Here is a 26,880-nt window from a genome sequence, read left to right on the forward strand (position 1 = left end):
AATGCCTTCTGAAGCACTTTCATGAAATGGCACTAAACTACAGATGTAGTTTATTAAACTTTCTTTTTCTTTCACTTGTCTTTATCTTTTAAGCTGCAATTCTCATACGGCATGAAATAAATTATATGAAAATTGCAACTTAAAAAGGACATTTGAGTGCACATTTTAAAGTAATGGTATTTGAAAACTCTTAGGTAAAGAGGCGATTTCTGGAAAATCTTTGTCAATATAAAAATGCAGATGAGGTTATCTACCTTCTACCTACTGAGACATCTAAAACAAGATATCTGCATCAAATTAGATCTGACATAAGATGAAAAGAACAAAGCACAGGAGAAGAGATGCTAAGCAGAACAGGGAAGGTGTTGGGTTCTTGAGATGAATGTCAGGTATGCCAGGTAATCATTTCCAGCTAAGTGAAAGAAGAAGAAGAAAAAAGGCTATTACAGAGCAGATGGCTACTGAAAGAGACATTCTCCAAAAGCTCACTCTACCCAGTTGCAGAGTAAGAGCTATGTGTAAATAGCATCCTGAGCTTTACCAGCAGACTAGCAGCACACAGTATGCCAAAGAGCACTTGTGGAAGTGGCAAATTATCCTACACTGCACACACCCTAAAGCCCTTCAGACCTGAATTGATTTTATCTCTACATTATCAGACACCTTCTGAAATGCTAAAGATTGTGTGGGTCTTTTCTTCATTCCCTGCTTTTGCAAATAAAATAAAATGAGAGAAAAATCACAAGCCTAGCAGACCATCTCATCTGGGGAAAGGAAACCTCCAGGACTGCTCTAATGGCCATAGAATAGGATATCCTGTACACAATTAGGGGTTAAACATGTCCAGTTTCCTGAAAAGAAAAGCCCCTCTAAATAGATGACTTCTTTATGTGTAGTCTATAGAACAGAGAAGAAAAGACTGGAAAAAACAAGACCTCGAACTTAAGTATTTCCAAATCTCATCTTGGTGCTCTGATAATTTATAACACCAAATCTTCCCTAACATGGAATCTTAAGTTATTTCAAATAATAGAGGGCTTCTGAATATATATATATATACATACATATATAAACAAAATATAGTATTTATATACAAACTATTTTTGCTCAAAGTCAACAAATACTTTCAGCTGAAGTTGTACTTTGCAAGGAGGAATGGAGAGGCACCAATTAGAGGGCAAATAACAGAAATGCACATTTTAGATTTAATTTAGCAGAAGGCAATCAACCAAATAGTTCCTAGATACTAAAACATACCATCATAGTTTTGGTTGTTTTCCAAAGTATTGTTTACTTTATATTAAATTAATATAGTAATATAAATTAAAGTCTTAAAATGCATTTGCAGATCAAATGCCAGAGGACTTCTTTAAAATTAGAACTGAAATGGAACTGAAAGTGCAGGCTCTTCCACCTTTGAGTACATTATTTAATGAGACTAAGAATATTCAAAAGAAAATTTACTTTATATTAATTTTCTCTCTCCTGAGAAATGCTGCATTTTTTTAATGCCTCTCATTGAAACCTAGATAACTGCTTGTCAACGGATACATGTGAGCACAAATGTGCATATCAGTCACAGTGTTATCTATAATTCTGAGTACCAGGTGGCATGTTCAACATTCTATTAATTGCTGCTATGCTAATTGATTGCAAGGGCACTTTAAAGAGGGATATGCACAAAATTATGCATAAAATTAGTCTTTTATATTTTTAAAATTAATAGTAGCTGTCTGTGAATCGAATGTGCCTGAAATAAGGACATGCTGAGAGGCTGAGAGTGAAACAAAGAACCACCAGACTGCTTCGGTAAATCACAAGAATAATTCCTGGGTAAGTCACTCCATGCTTCCCAAAGACAACTGACAACAGATTAACAGTGAACCTACTTCAAATTATCGCATCTTCAGCTTATCAAACAAAATGTAAACAAATGTTTCTTATACTGCCAAAGAGGAAAAGCATGGATATTGGTTAAGAAACTCAAATAATTTATTCCTGCACTTTCCCTTTATGTTTGTCACTTCTTAAAACATACTCAAGCACTTTATAACACCCAATAAAGAGCAGTCAATCATTTTACATTTTAATCAATATGATTTACATTGTATTTCTAATGTGACTCTTTAGACTAGAACTGCTTGGGTGGGGCGTGCTGATATAACTCGAACTGACACTTCCCTGTCACCTACTCACAGCACACTCAGTACAGTGAAAACACTCACACTCTTATCAGAAGCCACAAATAAAGCCCCAAACCTCTTAAACTATTTGAAAGCTTTGCTTTCAGCACCAGGCTTACCCTTTGTTTGTCCCTGTGAGAAGAGGTGCATCAGCAAGAAATTATCAGTAACCTGTCAGTCTTTATTACAGAGTGACAACAGAAGATAAGTAAAATGCCAATTTCTTTAAGTCAGTTTTGGAAAGTGACACATGCTGAAAACCTAATAGTGCTATCTTTTAGCTGTGTCTAACATTTAACTTTTCTAAAGGGCAGGGACAAATCAAATCATTTTCTCATCAACTGATCTTTACAAAATTAGAAGAATGAACTCAAAGCAGAATTCCAGAAAGAAGCTTTTCTACTTACACATTCTGGTTTCAAGCATTTTATGACTTCAGTTTTTCCTCTAGTGCTATAGGCAGTTATCTCTTTAATTAATTCTTCATGAAGCAACAGAGAGAGAAAAGATATTCTAAACCAGGAAATGAATAATTGGAAAAACCTGAAGTTCCTTGGTATTCCCATTGCACAACAGTTGAGATTTCAAGATTTCAAAAGCCCTTTAGAGCAGCTGCTAAATAAAGACCTGTGCTACAATCATGTATCTTTTCCTTCTTTCTTCAGGAGACCTTGCTCCTGGAAGAAATGCATACAAGCATGTATAGAGACCCAGCCTATGACAGCTACCACACATTTATATTGCATGAAGTCACAAAGGTGTTCCAGCACATCAAAGGTGTCCTCAACACATCATCTTCCTCTCTACAGCTGATCTTTGTTGCTTCAGTGACGTTTATTTTGCCAGCAGTCCTTCCTCAGAATTCTACCACTAAATACAATCTACTGTTCTTTGACACCTAGGTGATACAAAACATAGTATTTCCAATAGGTTCTCTTTTAGGAGTGATGGTTCATGCCTTATGCAGAAACAGTTCCTGCAGGGAACAGAAATCACTATTTTTTTAAAAATCCAATATAAACATCAACATTTTCATGTTAGTTCTACCATGTTAGTTGGACCAGACATTTAGCCTCCATGTATGGATGCCAGTCCACTTGAGTTCTCCTGTGCTTAGAATCAACACGCACACTCAGAGACAGGGTCATAATCACGACTGAACTCAGACCACAGGTTATATAGAATAATGACATAAAATTACAGAAGAAGTTTCAAACAGTCGCTTCTCCATCAAAAACAAGGACTGCAGCTCTACCCTCCATGTCAGCCCTGGTCATCAAACCATCCCTCACTATTTGGTTAGTATTAATATTAGAAAGATTCTCAAATATAATTATTTCTAACCCACGTCTAGACCCTGCAATTTTAGACTATTATTTTTTTTGCTTTTACCCAAAAGAGAGTCCTTCATTCTTGTCCTCATTACAGAAGTACTGCACACATGAGAGACTAGTATCAGCTTAATATCTTTCTAGAGTAAACAAAACATTTCAAGTAATTTCAAGTTTCTCAAACAATATGGTCTATAAATGTCTGATCACTTCCATTCTGCTCTGGCTCTGCACAATGTGTCCATGTATAGATTAATTTTGTTACTGCAGCTGGCATTACTGACACTAAGGAGAGATCAGTGGTTAACTTCACATGCTTTGTATGCTCTACTCTTATTTATATCATCACAGAATCAGAAAATGTTTTGGCCTGGAAGGGACTTTAAAGATTGTCTAGTTCCAACCCCACTGCCATGGGAGGGGACATCTTCAGTTAGACCAGGTTGCTCGAAGTCCCCTCCAGCCTGGCCTGGAACACTTCCAGGGATGGATGTGCACTCAGTTTCACTGTCCATATCATTGATGACCACTAACAGAGATATGTTCCAAGACAAAGCTGTGAGGGACACCACTCATTACTGGCCTCCACCTGGACACAGAGCCATTGATGACAACTCTCTGGCTGTGTCCATTCAGCCAGCAGCCACATACCCCCAGTTACAAGTGCTGTTCTCCACAACTCAGTACTTTGGCTCATGTCCAGGTTGACATCTAATTCCTACACGCTGCTATAAGAGCTGTGACCCATGAAAAGGCTCCAAATTCTCCATCTGTACAGTTGATTCTTTCTTCTAAAGTGCAGAACCGTCCATCAATTCGCATTGTATATTTTGGGAGTATTTTCCAATTTGCCAAATTGCTCTGAATGACATATTCATTAAATCAGTGGAAAAAGCCAGACATCTTGGAAGACAGGTTTGGTCTCATTGTTCAACAACTTTAATAATGATCAGGATGATTACTTAGAGCTTGATATTAAATCTGAGGATGGAACCAATTATCCCTTCCACTCGATGGTAAATTCAGTACTCTGGTTTTTCAGCCAGTTTTAAGTAGGAGGGGTTTTTTCTACAGTGTACTTTCTGGCCTTTCCTATGAGAATGTCACATGAGAGTCTGTCTAAAGATTTACTGAAGATATATGATAGCCTCTATTACTTCTGAATCAACGAAGCCTCTAATCTTCACAGAGGGAAGCCAGATTGACTTGACACAATTCATTCTTCATCAATAACTGTGCACACTGCTATTCACCTCCTTGTTTCTTCTAAGTGTCTTCAAAGAGCGTATTTGAGAAATCATGCCAGAATTTTTGACATTTGCATGATCCTGGGCTAAACACTACTGTAATGCCTTATTGAAAAAAATTAAATATGTTTTAATTCAAATTTATAGAGAAAAAAACTCTGGCATATCAGAAAATCGCTATTTAAAACACCTGAGGTATCCCACCTACTTTACAAAACAGACTTGAAAATCTAAAATGCACTAATCTTACTCCTTTCAACAAATACTCAAATATGACTGTTCTAATTTAATTTTTTTTCAGGGTTTTTCTTACTTACTAACTACTTATATTATTTTATTAATATAAGATTATCTTACTTCTTAATTATCTTATTCACACCATAAGTGAAATCCAAGGTTTTTACAAATTAATTAAAAAGAACCATAGTTTCACCTGATGATGAGAACCATGGTTTGGAATTAATGTAAGAGTAGAGTCAGAATCTGAATTAGAGTTTATTATTATATTAATCAGATCTGGTTAGTTCATGGTAAGGTTTATTTAGGCAAAAAATGTAAGACTAGAAACCTTTCCTCAGTATGGTTTCTAATCAATGTATCAAACATATGAAAGAGAATAAAGAATGTCTCATTCTTTAGAGTATTTGAAATGGCCCATAAAGTCTCAGTTTCACAGAAGAAACTGGTTTTTCTTGCAGCAGTTTCTTTTTCTGTGAAATTGAGACTTTATGAACTGAAGCATGTCTGTGAAAATCATCTATGACATAATTTATACTCTTTCAACCAAATAAGCAGATGGCAGAATGAAGAAGAACTATGTAAATCAATGTTTATAAAGTAGCAGACATTTGACAGACTTCAAATTATGTCCAGGGTACACGATAGATGCCATTATCCATTACTGTGCTTTCTCTGACATTTTATCTAAGGGCCAAAAGCCAAAAGAAAGACCACAAGCATCTAACCACAAAGTAGCTCTTATTTTCCTATTCTAGTCAGCAATTAGCTCACAGGAACAGAATCTCAAGTATTTCCAATGCCTGTAGTTAAAAATATGCCTTTTTCTAAAATGAAATACAAATGTCATATGCTAAAAGCCATATTTGAGACTGCAGTCTTTGGACTAGAAATATATACTCAATTTGCACAGTAGTTACATGTAAAATATTTGATCACGTGCAAGCCTTACACAAACAGAAAGACTATTTATTTTAAAAATACATACCAAAACATGTAGACTCTAATGTAATGTAATTGCCTTCTGCTTTTCATGAAACGGAGATTTTCTGCCCTGTCTGCTATCAAATCAGAAACATGTGATGAGTGTGAGTTACCAGTTCAGGACTTGTATTTCATGACCACCCTGGTGTCTGCAACCACTCAGTCTCGCCACAAAGGATTGTAGCAATCAAATAGACACAGGTAACATTCAAACAACAAGCAGAGATTTCTGAACTCTAAATCCATCTTCTAAAAATTATAGTTCATTTCTTGGTGTGATTCTCCTTTCATAGGTGGATTTTGTTAATACATAGATGGTTCTTAAATTTTTCCTAATTGCTGCTCAAAGGGATCTCTCTTTCTTTAATGCCAGGAGAGAATTTTCTAATTTAAACAAGCAACTACACAGACCCTCAGCTCAGCAAAACTAGGTAACTATTTTTAAGAAAGCAGCAGCAGCAAAACCAGGAAGAACCGACAGGCAACAAATGGGCAAAAGAAATTAAGCTGAGCTGGGACAGCAAAGAAAACAAGAGGAGTAAAGAGTACAGGATGTGTTAATGATAACTTCCTTCTCCAAGTGATAGTGGAGCCAATGAGTACAGGAGCTATGCTGCACTGTTCTCACCAAGAGAGGGCTGGTGAGGAGCGTGAAGCTCAAGGGGAGCCTGGGCTTCTGTGACCATGGAGTAGTGGATCAAGATCCTTATGGCTGCAAGGAGGACACACAGCAAGCTCAATCCCCTTCAGGAGAGCAGACTTTGGCCTCTTCAGGGAGCTGTTTGGTATAATACCGTGGGATAAGGCCCTGGAGGCCTCAAGAAATCTGGTTGATACTCAAGGATCATACCCTTCAAGTTCAGGAGTGATGCATGCCAAAGAGGTAGTTCAGCAAAAATGCCTGGAGGCCTGCATGGATGAACAACATGCTCCTAGGCAAACTCAAACAAACAAACCAAAAAAAAGCCTATAGAGGATGGCAGCAAGGACAGGTAGCCTGAAAGAAATAGAGAGAAATTGCCTGAGCAGCCAGGGACAAGGTTAGGAAAGAGAAACCCCTGAGAGAATTAAAGCTGGCCAGAGACACCAGGGGCAACAAGAAAAGGTTCTGTAGTACCCTGGTGATAAAAAGAAAACAAGGGGAAATGCGGGCCCTCTCTAGAAGAAAATGAGAGACATGGTTACATGGGTTTTGGAGAAAAAATAGGTATTCAGTGACCTTCTTGCCTAGACTTCATCATCAAGTGCTCCAGCAACACCACCTGAGTTGCACAAAGAAAAATCAGGGTCTGGGAGATGGAAGAGCCATCTGGTATAGGAAAAGATCAAGTTCGACACCATCTTTGAAACCTGAAGGAGCACAAAGCCATAGAACCTGAGGAGATGCATCCACAGATCCCAAGAAAACTGGGATGAAGTAGCTAAGATACTTTCCATCCTTTCTGAGCAGCTGTGGCAGGCCAGTGAAGTTCCCAGTGCCTGGAAAAGGGGAAACAAAATTCTCACTTTTAAAAAAGAAAAAACAAAGACCCAGAGAACACAAGCCAGCCAGTCTCACCTAAGTGCCTGGCAAGATCATGGAGGAGATCCTCCAGGAAACTATGCTAAGGTACATGGAAAACAAAGCAGTGATTGCTGACAGCCAATATGGCTTCACTAAGGGTAAATTGTGCCTGACAAATCTGGGGGCCTTTCACAATGGGGTGACAGTGGGGTGGATAAAGTAAGAGTGATGTCACCTGCCTGGACTTGTGCAAAGCATTAAGCACTATCCTGCATCATATTTGTGTCTCTTGTCTCTTTCTATGGTTCTGTATAGCTGTTTATATACTACTTTCCACCTAATGCTCTCGCAGCAATTCTGCACCATGCCCCACTTTTCAAAGTTAAATTATGTCCTGTAACAAGAATGCAGGAGAGATAGCCTTGTGATTTAAGAATAGGACTGGAACTCTACGGCTTGAAGGCACACAAATTTTGTCTCTGGCCTTCAGCAGGGTATTTAAATCTTCTCCTTTAGCACTCTGTATGTAAAACGTAAAGTGCCTCAAATGTATGTGAAAGGGTAAGTCAATTAGCTGCCAAATCCTTACTATACGGTGCAGACATAAGAAAAGCAATACAAAAAAATAATTTTAAATAAGGAAGAAAAAAACCTAGTTCCTTGTAGTGCTGGCAAAAAACATAGATAAAATACATCTAACAGTTTTGAAATCCTGCAAAAATACAAGACAATCCCTGCATCCTGTGAATGGATCTTTTTAGCAGTGGGATTAAAGCGACCAGAAATCTTGTCTGCACTGTACTTCCACTCACAGAGCTTGGTACTTTAATGCCAGGATCAAAGACAGAAATCGAATCTGTGAACCTCAATTGCTTTTTCATCATCTGACTTGTAATATCAGCCTTGTTCTGGCCAGTGCCTGGGAGCTACAGGGTGATGTGAGATGGTGCCACTGATCACATCCCCACAGAAGGCATTCCAGGGCAGCTGGGATGCCGAGGTCCCCAGCAGCCACAAGCAGTTTCTTCTCAAAGCCTGAGAACCAGAAGCTATTTCCTTTCTTTTATTTTGCATTTAAGGATGACAGGAAGATGATAAACAGCCAAAGCCCAGACACATCAATATGCTAGCAGTACAAAAGCCCTTTGTGATTGACTGACAAAACCTAAAGAAGGGGAGGAGACCCTCTTTTTCTTCCACTGAGGATGGCTCTGGACAGAGACGCCTGAAATTTTAGCCCTCAAAAGCTTCTCCTGTTACCACCAGATCACCTTGCAGGTAAACACTTTCCTGGTTCACTGAGTCACTGTTACGTATCTGAAAAAGAATCTCCACTGAAAAGTGATAATGGTGGAAAAATACTCCCTATTGTACAGCCGTAATTCTTGTACTGCTTGTCTGCAGGCAATGCATTTCCTCTCTTGAGGAGGCTGTGCAACTGGATCCAGCTACATGTAAAGCAATCTGTTAAAATGAGGACAAGATTTACTGCTGGAAAGAAAAAGTTTAAATACATTCCAGGAACCTACGTACCATATGACTAAAAGTGACTAAACATAGTAAATTAAATTTAATCTCTTCACATTACATTCAAAAGTTTGTATTTTTCTATACAAGAGTAAACTTACTGATTTAGCAAATGCAATTAACTATTTGCAATAACTGGTATTCCATTTTAACTCTTAAAGAAATAAATTCTTTCTGTAGGCTAATTAGTTATATTTTTAATAGTGTATGCACAGTACTAAAATCCATATTTCACTTACTTCCTAGCATGCAAATTGGCATGTGTACCATGCAATGTGGCAACAGAAACCATGATGCTTTTATCAAAAATTTTTCCTTTCTTCCCCTATAGCTGTAAAATCATTGGTACTACTTAATCCACAGGAAGCAATTATGCAAGACTTCTAAATTTATGGTAAAAGGGGTTTTGTTTCTTTTAAAAGCAGTGAAGACCAACAAAAGAGAAGTCATATGTTTTAAAGATTCTTTAAAGAATCTTCTTGACTTTTGACACATGTATTACCATTGAACAGATGTACCAGCATATCTCAATATGAAAAACAACCACAAAAAAAGATAGGAAAGACAGGAACTAAACAGAACATAATTTTCCTCCCTCACTGGCAGCTGAAAAAGCCTACTCTGCAGCCTTTTTGCAGACTGCAGGAATCAGGAGCAGCATGATTTAACATAGGGAAAATGAAAACTAACCCAAGTTCAGCCCACACATTTGATACTTCTCATTTGGACCTGACCTAACCACAGCTCATGCCTTCAAGAACAGAGCTAGTTTGAAGACAAGGGTATAATACAACAATAAAATACTTGCCTACTCATTTCAATCCACTGTTAGCTTTTAAACTTGAAAGACAAAGTGAAAAATAGTATGTACTGGAACTGGCAAAATTCCTATAACAAGAAAGGTGGGATTGGAAGCAGTATCTGTCTTTTGTAAAAAGCCAAAAGGACAATGATCACCTTTATTCTGGGCTATCATTTGATACAGATAACATTTGGGTACTGCTTAGGCACATAAAAACAGTTGTAGAAAGCATGCTGCAAAAGTATGTGATGTTTCTGTTAGATCCAGAGGCAGAAACAAAAAAAGGAAAAAAAATGACCTGATTACTTGCAAATTACTTTTATGATTCACTATGCTTTTAAGTAATTACTTTATCTGAAGAGCTTTCGTAAACCCAAAGAAAAAAAGCTGCACTACAGCCCTAATAATGCAACCACCTATGTTCTCCGATTCCTTTAATTACAGATGGATCATGGGTGGTCAAAACTCTGTCCTGCTTGGCTTCTTACTCCTTCACTGTGGATACTGTTCCATCTCTCTTCCTCACATTTCTCTTTTTTACTCTGGTCAAGCAGTGCATCTGATAACAGGAGTAGGTGAAGGGGAAACAGCCAGTTTTGAAACTCAATATAATCTATCATCCTTAAGAGGATCCAAAGAAAAAAATATTTTGAAAGGCACTCAAGAGGAACATTTGTTTTCCCACTGCTCATAGCCCCATTTGGAGCCTCCACCCAGTCCCTTCCCTCCCCTTGGCTCTCACCACCACTGCTCCCAATCGATCACAACTCTGGGAAAGCAATGCTAATCATCTGACTCTGCTGATAGAGTCACAGTGACAGTGTCACTATCTCACCTTTCCTACACTCTCACCTGCTTTTGAGGAGACTGCAGAGCTGCCGGCTCGGATGGGGGCAGGCAGAGATGCCACTCGCACAGCTTGGCAACAGGTAAAAGCTGCTTTGATCTTACTACCAGATGGAGTGTTTGAAATACTGTAAATATATTTATGCTTATCCCTTTGAACACCTAAATCTTGCAGTATGGACTCTCAGGTTTGGTTTAGTCTCCTATGATGCATATGGACATGCACTCTGCACCTCTTCTGGGGTAGGCACAAACACAGCGACATTGCTTGGCTTGGCACAGCAGCCGTACCATGGCTGACCATAAAATAACCAGGACAAGGATTAAAGGCTGCTGTGGTGTGCATTTCCTTGGGAGAAACTGGAAATACAACGGGCAGCACACAATCAATGACCATTATCAACATGTCAGAAGTTTTCTCTCAGGGTATTTTCAGGAAATTAGTCCAGTAACTCCTGGTATCTTAAGACTAAGTATGTTCTAGTAACATTTCAGTATCACAAACACATATATTCGAAAGGCAAACATGAATATTAAATGCTACATTCTAATCATTAAATATATTGTTAACACATTCTTTCTCAAAAAAAGGTACTAGAAAAAACTTTGTAAAATTAACATGACATGCATGACAAGTCTCTAATTTAAAGCAATACTTTAAATACTGTTACCAAATTGGTATGTACATTTTGAAAGACAGAAATAAATAATGGCAAATTTAAAACTTTCCAGTTCCAAAGATGGATCTCTAGGACACAAAAAAGGTGTAAATGCTATCATTTTTTCCTCTTGACAAGAATCTAAAGTGATCACAGTGTTTAGTGAAGTTTTGAACTTTATATTACTGTAAAAATTACAATAATTCAATTTAGAACTTAAAGGATATTTTTAAGTGTTTGACATATTTTTTCCAAGCAGGAGAGCAGTTTGCTCTATGATGTTCTTTTCCTGCAACTTCCATCCAAAAACTTTGGCAATAATGCATAAAAATCAATACTTAAATAAATACTTTTAATAAACACGTCCTTTTGGGGGTTTTTTGCTTTTATTAGCAGAACAAAAAGTAATTTCTTTTCATCTCAAAGCCAAGAAATTGAAAGATGACATGGGCCATGTATGCAGAATATGTCAGAAAAAACTTAAAATCATAGTATCTCAGCATTTCATTAATTCCAAACACTTACCATCCCTCAGAATAATTTTAACAGGATTTCTAGGTAACTTGAAAGAAAAATGTTAAATAAGACACTCCATTTGGAGCTATGCAAGTAAGTTTAGTGCACAATCCCCTATATAATCAGTTAGAGAAAGGAAGCTCCTCAGCATGAGTTGAGCCTACACAAGATAAGAACTGCCTTTGATTTGCCCATTTTTCCCTCCTATATCCTAACTTAAATCAGATAGGTGCCTAAAGCTGAAGATGAGTCCTGGAAAGAGGCCCTAGAGACAGGTCAAAGATCTAATTGTTGTAAGGTTCTCTTTAATGCTATGCTGGGTATCAAAATGGATTTCTTCTGATTTTATGAATACCACTATTGTCTTCTTCCTCCAGTACCTCCCAAATGAATAGATGAAAAATAATGATTCACAGTTGAAAATATAAGAACACAAAAATTGCAAAAGTGGGATTTGCTCATGGACATTGAATAGCAGCCACTGCAAAAAATGAAGGTGCAAGAGTGTCAAGAGAGGCTCACAAACCAACTAAAGATGCTCCCCTTAATCCTGCTGGACACTGCAATTTTCCACCCTAAATTTTTTTTTTTTTTTTTTTTTTTTTTTTTTTTTTTTTTGGTAAAATCTCTAGGTCCAGATATTCTTCTTACTTGTATGAAGATCTCAAAAACTCGAATTCATGCAGTAATAAAAATATGCTTAAGATGCACCTTTATAATTTCTGAACCACACATGTATGTCCAGCATTAGCCCGAGGAAATCAGTCTCCCTCTCCTGTGAATGTAGCAGAGTTTGGACCAGAGCTCCACAAAATTCAGCAATCCACAAAATTTCCCTTCAAACTAAACCTAAAAGTACTATAAACCCAAAAGAACAACATGGTATAGCAAGATTTAAGAGACAAAAATAAAAGAAACAGAAAACAAAAACTAAAATGCAGTGGAAGTCTGCTAAAAGACTATGAGAGGAAAAAAATATCATTCATGAAAAGAAAAAGAGTAAAAATCCTCTTTCACTTTTTATTCCATTGGTAGATAAACAGAACATGGATTATCTCACCTTTTACCCATATTTATATTTGAACCCAGTCTGTGCAAGTCCAGCAGCAGGTCTCTGGGGGCATTTTTAGTTGGTTTGTGAGCCTCTCCAGAAGTGCCTGAGCTAACCCCCAGAAGGTTATCTTCTCATTCCCAACCCCCTCCTGCAATCCATGTTCTACTTTTGCTCGCACTAAATAAAGCAAACTGGTATTTATAGCATTTCTTAGGAGGCTGACTGTTTTCATCTACTCACCAGGTCATCCAAAATACCTCAGAAATCAAGTTTCATGACATTTACCAAAACAATGCTTTGAATCACTAACTTTGAGATGTTTATATAAGGATAGTAAAAAACATATAAACATGGAAAAAAAGCCTCATCTGTTTTTTTCTTCTGATTTATTACATAATAATTCAACAGCAGAGGGCTTTTAATGCACTCCTGTAACTCTACAACAAATGGAAAAGGCTCCAACATAATCTTTATAAGAAAGGGGAAGATTATTTCATATTAAATCCATATAACAGCAACTCTGACTGTTAAGCTTGCTGATTCTACTGCAGCAGGAAAGTAGAATTACAAGGCAAAAATATCCTTCAAGCAGTTGCTTCAGCACAGAAGGCAGTTCAGGTGATTAAACAAGAGACTAACATGGCACTGGTACCACACATTTTTAAAAGAAAATAAAGGCACTTTGAAATATCATGTCGAAAATACTGAATAAATTACAGGATATGTGTTTCACAGAGAAAGAAGAGCAAATAGCTGTAATTTGGGAAGCTAGAATTTCCTTAATGAGATAGCATAAAGGGCTCTGCAAACAAAAGGACCTTTCTCAAAGGTTTTCAGTGTCTTTACACAAATTTCAGTACTCTAGTAGCAGTATATGACACTGCATCTGCATTTCTTAGGTGTTTTTTTTCACTAACCATTTTTAATCAGCACATAATACATAAATGGCATTAAGAGATCAAGAGCTTTCTCTTGTGAGCTATGCCAATCCTGTGTTATGAAAAACATTATGTCCTGCTTTGTGAAATCATAGCAGTAACTTCAGATTGTCTGAAATTACTGTTTCAGAACATAACACTTCAGCATTTATCTCTAGAGAAGGCAGCCTTCATCCTCAACTCATGATCAATCAATCATCAGAAACATTCAGCCTTCCTTAATAGCTGGTTTCAGCTCATAGGTGGGGCTTTGCTTTCTAAGGTTCAGAGCAGATGAATTAACATGTGCATATTATAAACTGGTGGTATATGGTCTAAGGATTAACTACTATAGCAACCAGTACTGTAGTCTGACAACACATATTCACCCAAATTGCTGGATTTTCTACATTTATATGGATAGGATTTCTACGTAGGTGTTCATTTATTGTACAGAGATTGCAAGTTTTATATTAAGTGGATTTCTTCAAGCATGAAAATGCACAGCCATTGCATCACCCTTCAAAAAAAATCTCTTGTGCATTATTCAAAATGAAACTGCTACTAAAAAAAACAATTGCACTGTGTTTTACAAATATTTATTTTACACATTGTAGGATCCCTCCTGCTTCTTCATTTCATTCTATCCAATTACTCTAGAAAAGTATTCTGAACAGTACCATGAATTATTCAAACTGAAATAAGCTGGCATGAAACCATGGCATAATGAAAACCTTTCTACCTACAAATGTAATTCCATGTAAACTGCAATTTAAAAAACAATTAGAAGCATTAAAGAAAAGTGTACTTTTATTATAAGATATTTTAAAAATTATCTCTGGGGACAGATCAAGTGACCTCTCTGCTCTCTCTTCTCCTTAAAGGGAACTAGAGTTGGCTAGTCTGTTCATATCCAGAGGTATTTTCACCCAAACCCCTCCACACCTGGTCTCTTTAGGAAAGCAGCACACTGTGAAGAACTCCTACTCACAACACATTAGATGACACCACTAAGTACTGGCCTTTTTGAGTAAATGGTGAACACTCAGACCCAGTGGAGTTCAATATCACCTAAAAATTAATTCATACAGATAATATTCTACAGATATGATAACATTCCTTTCCCCAGACACACTTCTGCATCTAAGATTCTTAGGCAAATATGGGTGGAAGAGCGACAATCCTGTTTCAACTGTGGTTGCCTGTATATGTAAATTAATATACATGTATCAGATTCCACTACACTGTGTATACTACAGCAATCTACAAATGAGTAATACATCTTAATTTCATCACTACCAGTGGAGTGGAGCAAAAGCATTTTGAGAAAAAACAGAGGTCCAAGTTAGAAAAAAGAACCACAAGATGAGGATGGAAGAGAAGAAATAAAAAAGTACTGCACTAAAATATGCTTCCTCTGAGTGTAAATATAACTCTGTTACTTGTAAACCTATCATCTGTATTTCAGCTGCTTTTTTCCAAGTATATTCTTCTATTTTTTCATGTCTCCTGACATGACCTTTTTTTCTTCCCTCTTTGGTCACTCTCTCCTTCCTTCTTCCTACTGTCTTCCTTTGTATATTGCTCTTCTGAATTTACCTTTCACTCTGACTCTCCTCCCACTTCACCTATTCTGGAGTAATTATTCCTGGTTTTTCCTTCTACCATTTCAGCTCTGTAACCTCACTTCTTTACTCCTGAGATTTAGCACCTTATTTTTCTTGTCCTGTAGCAGATGCAATAATGTTTAAACAGTCCAACAGAACTGGGGAAAAACTCCAGCAATAAATATCAAGGCTGCCTGGTGAAGTTTTCAACTAGTATGGAACACCTGCCCCATTAACAGACCATTATTACAGAATTTGTTTAGAAAACAATGTAAGATAGCGATTATAGCAAGATACTGAAGATGATCAATATACTAGAAAAGTAAATATTCAAATACATCAAGAAGAACAATGTCTATACTTCTACAAACCAAGACTCATGCATCTGTTACAGCAGTATTTCCTGCAACAGTAGGGAGTAGGCAGGAAGACACCCACCTCAAGGGAGAGGTATGATCATGTTGCAATTAAGTGCTATGCTGGTTTTTTTTTTCCTCTTTTAATGGATAACTATCAACAAGAGCACTGGCCTTCCAGAAGCAACGCTAAGCAAACTCAACTTTACAGGCTGCTGTTAACCTGAAAGCAACCTGAAAGCTATCCTGGAAGCTGTGTGATATAGAGAACATACCTCAATTCTTCCATGCAGAAAACAGTTTTGAACTTTCCAACTCAAATAACTTTTGATTTCCTAGATTCAGCTAAGATCACCTAAAGTCATGCTCATATGCAGTTACTTAAAAATTACCAAAGTCCATGTGAATGCTGTGGAGCATCTGTGCTCTCCATGCTTTCCCAATCAGCACCACTGGCTCAGTCCAATGCAGCTACCATGCATCACAGTACAAGCTGTGCAAGGAAAATGATTCAGCTCAAAACAGAGCAGAAAAAGCAAACAAATTTAGTTAAATCTGGAGCTGTTAGGAATGCAGCTCCAACCAGGGCTACCTATTAGGGACAGTAATAATTTTTAAGATCAGAGAACCCAATAACCTCAGATAAGGCAGTTTATATGAACTCAGAAAATAAAAAGACTACTTTTCTTTTATTCCATGCAACAATTGACTCCCAAGCATCAGACGTTCATAGCATAGAGGTAGACTTATATTTCATCTCTTTTTAGAAAAGTTTTAAGCTTCAAATTACACCATACAGATATTAGGATTTTATCTTTAATAATTAAAGATATTTTATATATTCCTGGTGACTATGACTACTACTGCTGTCAGTACCTTTGCTGATATTTTAGTTGGATGGAGAGGACAAAAAGCCATTCTGGGAACAAGTTAAGTAAAATGTAAAAGATAATTTTCTGTTTTTCAGGTCAGTCAATGCTTGTTAGGAGTTAACAGTGTTTTATAGTCAACAGGAATATATTCCACAAGCCAAACAGATCTGACTTTGAATAAGGTGTTTATTCCAAAAGTATGAACATAATTTTGTCAGTTTGATCCACTTATGATTAAGAAAAAGGCTGAAGCGATTTTGAACCATTAAATAGGAAATGTAATTTGATGACTCTCCCAATTACTTTCTGCTTTAGATAACAACAGAGACAAGACTGCCTTCCCTAGGACTCCACACAGGATTTTCATAAGGGCTCTCCACAATCTTACTGAAGGGCATCAATGGTTAATTCACTTATTGATTCAGACTGCAACCAGCTCACAATCACAGCCAGTTCAGACAAATGGACAACTCTGAGGCCTGATTAAGTGACCTCTCTGCTGTCGCTTCTCCCTGAGCAGTTGACCAGACTCTGTTCCTACCCAGAGGTATTTTCACCCAGTCCTCTTTATACCTGGTTTCTTTAGGAAAGTATATGAAGAAGTCTTCACACAAAAGAAGACTCACAAAACTGATTATACCAAGGAAAAAAAAAAAAAAACTCAAAAACTAGTTTGTGCTAATTATTTTTGACAAATTTGTCTTAGTACATTCATTGGTGTTTACAAATAGATTTTATTTTCCCCAATAATTAAACTAAACTTGTGCCTATATTTTAATTCCACTGTTAAAACACAAAGGCGAAAGGAATTAAACGTTGTTCCTGATTGCTCAACAGGATATTCCATCAGCCTTGGCATGGAGTCACTATTTTAGAAGACAAAGTGGTTTGGAGACCATTCAACTGCCAGTGTTTGTGTGTCAGGTCAGGGAAAAATTCACCAAATATGTCTGGGCTCTGTGTCCGTTCTCACCTCTAAGGAGGCCACAGGAAAGCTGGAGAGGGACTTTTTACAAGAGCATGTAGTGACAGGATGAGGTATTGGCCTCAAACTGAAAGAGGGTAGCTTAGATTTGATATTAAGAAGAAATTCTTTACCGTGACATACCATGTGGTGGTGAGTCACTGGAATGGTTTCCCTGACAAGCTCTGGATGTCTTGTCTCTGAAAGTGTTCAAGGCCAGGCTGGATGGGGCTTTGAGCACTGGTGCAGTGGAACATGTCCCTGCTCATAGCAGGGGGGCTGGAACAAGTTGACCTTGAAGCTCCTTTTCAGACCAAACTATTCTAGGATTCTGTGATTTAACTTACAGGCTCTCTCTAAAACACCACTTCATTACCGAAGACATAGGTAGGAGACAATTAGCTTCCTCCAAGATCATATAGTTTTGACCAGAATTTTAGTGCTCTGAGCTCATTTGACCAGCATGCATGCCGACAGGTGTCTAACCTCAACATCACAAGTCAAATTCTCTGAGGTTGTTATGGCTTAACTCAGAGATGTAGAAGAAAATAAAGCAAGAAGATCTGCTGCCAATGCAAGGTTCTTAATAGGTTATAGATAAAAGGAGGAATGCATCTTCAAATCCCCTAAATTAACAGCCCTCTTCTATCCACAGACTGTTCTTGGCCAATATCCGTAAGTAATGGAGTTATGAAAAACAAGCTGCAGCTTCCAGAGTTTTGCAATTACCAGGGGATCATACAGCTTGAAGAACCATAGATGGCTGCACGCCGCAGAAAATTCTAAGCCAAAGGGTTGTAGTCAAAGGTTACTTTAAAAAGCAACTTTCCAATTTGAGATATAATGAAGCAAATTTGAGAGGTCCGGTATTTAAAGGGAAATAAGATAAATTACATACATCTACATTGCAAACTGAGAGAGAAACAAGCCATTAAAATGAGTGTCTCATCCATCTCCCACCACTGTAAGTTTTAAAACATGGCTATAATTCATAATTTGTGAAAACATGTGAAACAAGTTTATTCCAAAATTGAAAGAAGGTAGTTACACCCGCACACAAGTCAAATATTTGGCATTATTTAAGACCACAAAATTTGATTTTCCTCTTCTCCTCTGTTTTTACCAGAAGAGAAAATGTGATCTTCCTGCTGTGAGCTCTTAAAAAGAGCCATGAAAAGCAGATTTCAGTTGTTTTCACACCATGTTATATCTCCAGGGTCTTAGGAGATGAAACTCCTTAAGTAGTCAGTATATTTTCCAGAAGACTCAACATTTCCCTTTTTAGCCCAATTATGATCACAGCACTGGGTGATGCCACTGAAGCAGTCCAGTCAATTCATCTTGAGCGAAGAATATACAGAGGAGTACCAAAAAGCAACAAGCTCTAAGAAACACTGTTCAAAACGATTTGTACAACATAAATAGATACACCAGTGACATACCTGAAGAAGAACATGAACAGAGCAGCTGTGATGCAGAACAAAAGAACCTACAAGAAAAAGAAAGGGTGTTATTACATAACACACTACTACTGCATGTTCTGGATCACGAAGATTTTATGACTTTTACTATAAAAGCTATGCTTTATTTATATGCTTGAGGGGCCAGAAAGAAAGCTTATCTGAGTCCACAAAAAAGGACTGCCTAGTTTCTAGTGAACTTTGAATGATTCTTGTAGAAGCTTAAAAAATTGAAACCCAAACCAGGGTAGTGGGACAATGGACACAGCAAATGGCACGACTTAAAAGCATCTGTAATAAAAGGCCAAGTAATAAAATAATTATGAAACAACAGAATTTAAACAATAAAATATTAAAACTGAAATTTAAACATCACATTTTACCAGTCTTTGTTTTTGTGATTTATTCAAATATCATATTGCTAGTTCCAGTTTAAAAGGAATGTTGTTTAAAACATCTGTATAGACAACTGGTTGCGCTGAACTGCTTTCCAGCAAGTTTGAGAGTAGATAATTATATTCCAAATTAACACCCTTTCTAGCAGTTTAGCTTAGTGCTAAACTCACTTGGAACAATCCTATCTTGCTCTGGGCTCACACACGAGCCTTTGAGCAAACTTAGCAGCCCTCCAGCACTGAGAGGGGAATATCCAACTTCCTCCAGCCATCCTCTCTGCTGGGGCTTAGAGCTGTTACCTCCTCCTTATCACCTGCACAGGGACTCACAAGTGCTGAAGAAAACCTGCCTTTATCCAATCCATCTTTGTCAGGTACCCCTCACAAGCGAGAAAATATTATTTTATTCTAGATATACTGGCCCATATTCATACCATCATTTAGGAGGCAAAATCCTTACAGAAATATTGCAAGTCTTTCAGAAAATATTTGCATCTATTTTCAAGAGTTGAAGAAGCTTTCATCATGAGAGGATACAGACATATCATGTGAGAAGAAATGGAAGAGGTGGCAGAGGTGTAAATTAGAAGGTCATGAACACATAGAACAGGAGGCTGCTACGTGTTAAAACAGATCAGAAAGTGTGAGAAAAATCTGCATAGGAAATCTTTACAATGACTTTCAGAGAAAAAAACATCTTACAAATGACACCATTTCTCTTTTCTAAGTCCTCTGTGATTTAAAACTAGGTTACATGAGACAGTATAACATGTGCTGTGTAAACTATCCATTTTTTCCTTTTCTTTCATCAGCACTATCATACTTTATTAATCTGCATCAAATATGTGAACATCTGAAATCATTTTATACCAAATCATTAGGGCAAAGGTATATTTCATGAGGGTAATTGAATATTTCATTTCAAACTAGCAGCAAAAGCAGAAAAGCAGACTTGTTTTTAAACATAAATTCTACTCAAAAAAATCTGCCCTATTCCTCTAAAGTTCAAAATGTATTTGATCAGTCAACCAACCATCAGTTCTCTGGAGGTTATTTTGAAGACACAGGGAGAAGGCGGCTTGACAGCCTGAGCAACAATATTGAATATTGGGAAATCACTGAGCTATGGCAAAGAACCAGTTTTCTGGATGACTGGGGATTGGGGTGGGGTGGGGGGGGGATGGGTGGGGAGGAATGACAAATAAAACTAATTAATTAATTGATTAATTAATTGATTAATTAATTAATAAAAGTATGCCTTTGCATCCTAAAACCACTTTACTAAGCAGTCTTTTTCTTGCCCTTTTTTCTTTTATTCCTTTTTTACCTTTTTTTTCCCAGTAAGTTTGATAATCTACCAAGTATTCTATATAGCCTATCTAACAATCTATATGTATAATCAAGATTCCCTCAGAGCTCTTTCTACTCCAGGCTAAAGCACCAGAGCTTTCTCAGCTTGGGAAAGGCAGCACGGGACACAACACAGAGACATGTCTCAGCAGCACTGAGTAGGAGGGAAAGATCACCTTGTTCAGCCTGCTGGCAGTGGCCTCCTATGCTGGAAGGGGCCTTTGCTGGCTCATGTCCAGCTTGGTGCCCACCAGGACCCCCAATTCTTTTTTGAAAAGCTGCTTCTTTCCAATGCCCGCAGGATACACTGGTGCCATTCCTCACCAGAGCCAGGACTCATCCCTTTGTTGAACCTCATGACCACCACGATTAAAGAAAAGCACAGACAAAACAAGACAGTCCAGAAGATCATGATGGGAATAAAAGGCCTGTAGGCCACAACTGTTGGAAAACTGCTGAAAATATAAAAGTAGTAGTTAATGATGAATATGACAACTATGTTCATATAATTATCATACACTGATAAATCTGTTTCATCAAGTACAGAAGGAGGAGGGCAGAGTTAAATCTACAGCAAATAAAGCACTGTTAGATAACAGAAAGAGCTCTCCCAGGGTAGTGATACACCAGAACAAGTTGCCTGTGAGATTGTGGAATGCCCTTTATCAGAGATGCTTAAGATCAGTAGATGCAAACATATCCAAGAAATGCTGTGGGCACGTTTGACAGGGTCTCTCCAATATTTACTCAACTGAAGGACAGCAAGATGTGTGGCTAAACCAGACCCAGACTCTTCTACATGAAATTCACTGCCCCACATGGAAAGTCTGGAGACTGCCTCATCATAGCACAAATAAGGCAGAAACAGAAGAAAATTGTCACTTTGCTCCAAATCTAAGCTACTTTCAAAATAATATTTTTTTAAACTTTTTCCCCATTCTAGAATGTTTTATAATATCTTCAATACAATATGCAGTACATATTTTAGTTTTTAAAATAACTAGATTAAGAAAAAAAAAGGAAAAATACCTACAGAAATAGAATTCTAAATATTAAGTGAATTTAAGACTTCTATTCCAGTGCACAGGAAGTCTCACTTGGGATTTTTCTTGCAGAGTCCATTACTTTTTGATTTACAACAGAAGACCAACACAATGTACTTGGCAAAATACAGACTATGAATCTTTCCAGCTGCAGAAACAGATACAAGCAGAAAACCTGCATGTTGCTAATGAGAATTATATGCCCTAAAGATTCTAACATCTATGAAGAGATGCCTGTAGGTTACAAGAAAAAATCCTTAAGCTCCAGGACAGGTTAGCATTTTTGGTATGTGAGTACGTTAATTTAATTGATTACATTATACTTCACTGTACTATGCTAAACCTTAAAAAATTTTTTTAAAATAAAAGGAAATTTGCTGACATAACTGAAAAGGTACTTTTTTCCAGATCTCTCTTCGCTGACAAAGCCAGTATTTATTTTTTTCCAAGAAAGTTCAGCCCTCATATAATCAGCCACAGGAAGTGACATCTGGCAGTACCCAGCACTGAGCACAAAACAAAAAGCTCTGGGTGAAAGTGGTTACCACTTGCCCTGGTGACAGCAGTAGACCCAGTAACACCAGCAGAAGTAGCTCACAAATGACCTTCCCTCACAGCCAGATAAAAATCTTGGCCCAAAGAAAGGAAAAAATAACACTGCTAAAAGTATCAAAACTACTTGAGCCTTGTGTATTCAGGCTTTTCCCGCACATTACTCAATCCTGAGGTTATGTGCATTTTCTTTAAGCATTTCCATTATAGTCGGATTTCCTGGGGTACAAAGGTCTCTGATTGGAGGCTGCTCCCCTATCAGCCAGAATAAAGAGCAGGACTGAAGTCTGTGATAAAGGAACACAGACCTAGTAATTAAAAAGAAAAGCACTGAAGGTACTCATAATCTATTTAATGAAGACAGGAGAAGGTAAATGGGCAGATCAGTGATATTAGCACGTAGAAGAATCCAGAGTGTTGGAGCTACAGTTCAACACTGCATAGTGCTACTACCAGCTCATGGAAGACCTAAGGCAGCTTCAACAACTGGCACATAACACTTGACTTCCAGTGTATTCATAAAGCCTGAAAATCATCACCTTTCTGATCAACTATTTTGCAATGTATGTGAGATCTACAGCTACACCTGATAAAAATAAAGTTACTACTACTACTCCTAGATCCTTGGAGGCTGCATGCTACAGAAAACTGAACTGCCAGCTAAGCTCTGTCTGAGGAAAAGCTTAGTGGCAAAAACCATGGAAAATTAAAAACACAGTTTAAATAAGCCCCTTCAGTAATTAGTACTTGAGCCAAATTCTTCAAAAGTTACCAGATATATAACTCGGATATATATAACTAGGAACTTTGTACAGTTGGTTACAAATTTTTACTCTTAAAATATATGATGCAGAAAACCCCAACTATTGTGCATATATTTTTATTCCAGAAAAAAAATACATTCATCCACAGAAGAGTTTACTGCTGCCTGTGCTGGTAGAGGTTATAATCCCCTCTCGCCTTTATACACACAGTTGAATAGCAGCATAGCAGCTCTAATATCTATTATTATACCAGGGATCACAGAAGATGTTCCATGGGACTTCTGACTACACAATCTATTTTTCTAATTTACCCCCACTTCAGACATGAAGAATGATTTGCTGCACACAAAAGCCATTCTGGTTTTTTCCATACATATTAATTAGTCTAATAAAAACCAAAGCATCACTAACAGTAAGCCCCCAAAGCTACACTTGTTTTCTGTTCCTAAATATGTGTTATTGCCGTTATTAAAATGTTTTCTACAGTTCTTATCACTAATATTATCTCTTAAGCAAACTCCCTTCTAACAGAAGCAAAACAAAACAAATTAAAATAATGGAACTAGCCATGCAGATTAATGTAATGGTCTTGTACTCCATGACCCAGGAAATACATATGTATGGAATACCTCTTTTTCACCTGAACATTATACAATATTCTAATCAATGAACGGTCTTTATTAAATACATTGGTTAATATTTTCCAATTAAAAAAATAGCTAGTTTAAAAAGCATGCAATTTTCTGTACTTCTCTAGTAGTTAAAAGGGATGGAAATCAGTCTGAGTAACTAACAAAGATACCAGAAGTCATACCAAAAGACACCAAAGACACCAAAAAGAACTTACGTAAAAGCAGGAGCCACATTGCTTTACATTCAGCCTCTTAAAATCTGATCTGATCACTCTTCTAATATAAATAGTTATTTTAAACCATTATTTAATGCCTCAGGCAAAAAATTACCACAGTAAACAATTACCTGATGGAATTAGTCACCATTAGCTGAGACACCAGTTCCTATGTGACAGTTCCATCACCACAGCTAAAAGGCAGAACTTCAGCCCTAAACCCAGGAGGTGCCAAGAACATCAGCTATACCTCTGAGATCACTGCCATGAACAGCACTTGCACAGACACAGTGCAAAGGAGGGCCACTACAGCCACTTAGCACTAGATTACATCAGCAATGGGTTTGGCAAGGGGTTTTCCTGAGCACTGAACCAGTTCTCCCTGCTCTCCACAGAGATTCACTGTCCTATCTATCTATCTATCTATCCTATCCACTTATCCATTCACTGTCCCAAGTAAGTAAAAATCACTTGGGGAGGTCACTCGTCCCCCACTTTTTAGACTGATGTTCTTTTTGAGCAAGTACAGCAGATTCTCCAGAGCACAACTCTACTCCCACCAGTCAGTGAGCTAAACAACACCAGGAAAAGGCAGATGCAAAAAGCAACTCAATGCCCAAGTTACACTACTCACTACAAAACTAAAGCTAGCAGTGTCTCAATGCCTTCGGCTTATTCACGAGAGGACCTTCAAGGAAGGTGGCTGGAGCACCAGCCTGCAGGAATAAAAACAATCCATGATTTGGTAGAAAAATGAGAGCTAGAACTTGAAGTCTTGTCAAACTCAAACTAGTAAAATTGCAACTTTTTCTATGGTTACTTAGATTAATTAATGAAATTTGATTAGACTGGTTTGTGTACACTTGATGCAGTTTGTGGTGAGATGCACCAGCCACTGATCAGTATATAACTGGATGATTTTATGGTCTCCTGTGACATTACCATTCATAAAAATGGTATTACTGATGCATGTCTCTAAAACAAATGCATTATAAATACTAAAACATGCATTTCTACACACTTTAGCAAAAGCTTCTGAATCTGTTATTTTTATTTAAATTTCAGTATTGAATAAAATATATACCTCAGCTCTGTCAAATGACTTATTAATACTCTATTGAAAATATAGTGAAGACTGAAGGGAAAACAAACTCCCAAATCCTGCAGCAGCTCCAGCCCTACTGCAACCCTCCAGCTTTTTGTGTCCAAGTCCCTTGCTACTCCCTCCACGGCCAGTACTGTGTTACAAATGGCCCCTTAGAGCACCAAGCAATGCCTTGGACAAGACTAGGGTGCTTCCAATGACCATTTTTACATTTAACCACAAGCTCCTTATTTCTCAATCCCTCAGGGAGAGAAAAGGAGCCAAGTGGGAACGCAAAACTCTCTGAGTTTCTTCAGGCACGTACAGATCTGGAACAACCGAGACTATGAGTCCAAGATCCAACAGCTGTAACAGAACACATGCAACCACCATGGAACATTACGGTCTGTACCTGCTGAGTTGGCACTGTCTAGTTACTGTGAAGTCATATAATGTCTCTTCTCTTTTACATACTAATCAGAAATTGTGATTTACTTTTTACTTTTTAATTTCCATTTAAATCTCTTTATAATATCCCTTTTTTCTATTAGGAGCACTCCTCAATTCCTAAGAATTGCAGCAAGCAGCAAAAATGAGCTATTCCATTTCTCAGAGCTGCCACTGCTTATTAAAGAAGTCACACAGTTCCTGTACAGAAATGTCATTAATGAAGTTTTTAAAACAAAGATATTTTACACTGAAAACAGGTTATTTGGTTTTGTATGAAAGCATAAGGGCTTAGGAAAAATGGTGGTTGTCCTTCACCAAGCTCAAATTTCTAGGAATCCCAAAAGACATATGTCAATTGGAAATCCTGAAATGGAGCCACATCTCCCTGGTAATTTCAAGGGATGCAATGTTTTGCCTTCTTTCACTAGGTGATCCTGTCAAATGGAAATCCTTGTAAGACCTTATCTCCATCTCTAATTGAAATGCGTCATATCTGGGGAGAACTTCACGAGCTATCAAAAGTAATGGCAAAAACTCTTGCCATTCCCATGGTCATTGCATAATTATTATCTTCCTAGCTGAAATTAAATAACTTTTGAAGCGAAATTGCTGCTGCTTTAAGATTGATAGGCTTCATGAAAATGCAGAAAACAATTTGTCAGATACTCATTGGGCGCAGGGCCAGTTCAGCTACACCTACAACACTCAGCTGTTAGAGGCTCCTGATTTTTTTTCTGCCAGCAAGTCTGAAGCAATCTCTGGGCTGATAAGATCAAAAGAAACACTAGTATGTGTTATTAAACAAGAGATTATATAGATTCTTGTTAAAGCACTGTTGTTGGATCACGATTAAAAGATTACAATTGGCAGATGCAGACAATAACTGAGCCAAGACTGGGAGCACCTGCCAGTCCCAGAAGAACAGCAATGAATTTAAAAAAAGCTAAACATCTGATTTTCGAGTTCACAAATTCTGTGTATGCATGTGTGTGTGTGTGTGTATATATATATATATATGCATACCTATAACTGAGCATTTCAGCATCTTCATTTGTTTTCTCAAAAAAAAAAAACACTTGTCAAGTTTCTTCCCCAATTTTTCATATTCTACTAGCCATAGCAAACAGAGCTACAACACACATTGCCAGAGCCACCAAATATCCTTTCAGCTTCTCAGGAAAGTCCACTGCCTTCAAGAATGCACAAGACTTGAGAGACTGAAGCACAAAAAAAGTAGTTGCCAAATGACAATGTACTCTCATCACCAACAAAAAAAAAAGTTTTGTGTTATACCACTGGAGTGTACTGAGTTCAATTTATAAATCTACA

General features: G+C 37.5%; 1 protein-coding gene across 2 annotated transcripts in view; it reads right to left on the bottom strand.

Annotated features, from left to right (window-relative positions):
• Nucleotides 1-26,880, bottom strand: part of TMEM135 (transmembrane protein 135) — a 158,244-nt gene that overhangs the window by 39,557 nt on the left and 91,807 nt on the right. For both annotated transcript variants that reach the window (XM_064409589.1, XM_064409588.1), the window contains one exon: nucleotides 19,049-19,095. In XM_064409589.1, coding sequence (XP_064265659.1) covers nucleotides 19,049-19,095 — 47 coding nt within the window. The remainder of the gene's footprint in view (nucleotides 1-19,048; nucleotides 19,096-26,880) is intronic.

The sequence above is a fragment of the Passer domesticus genome, chromosome 2 (genome assembly GCF_036417665.1).
Source record: "Passer domesticus isolate bPasDom1 chromosome 2, bPasDom1.hap1, whole genome shotgun sequence".
In the NCBI taxonomy this organism is placed as follows: Eukaryota; Metazoa; Chordata; class Aves; order Passeriformes; family Passeridae; genus Passer; species Passer domesticus.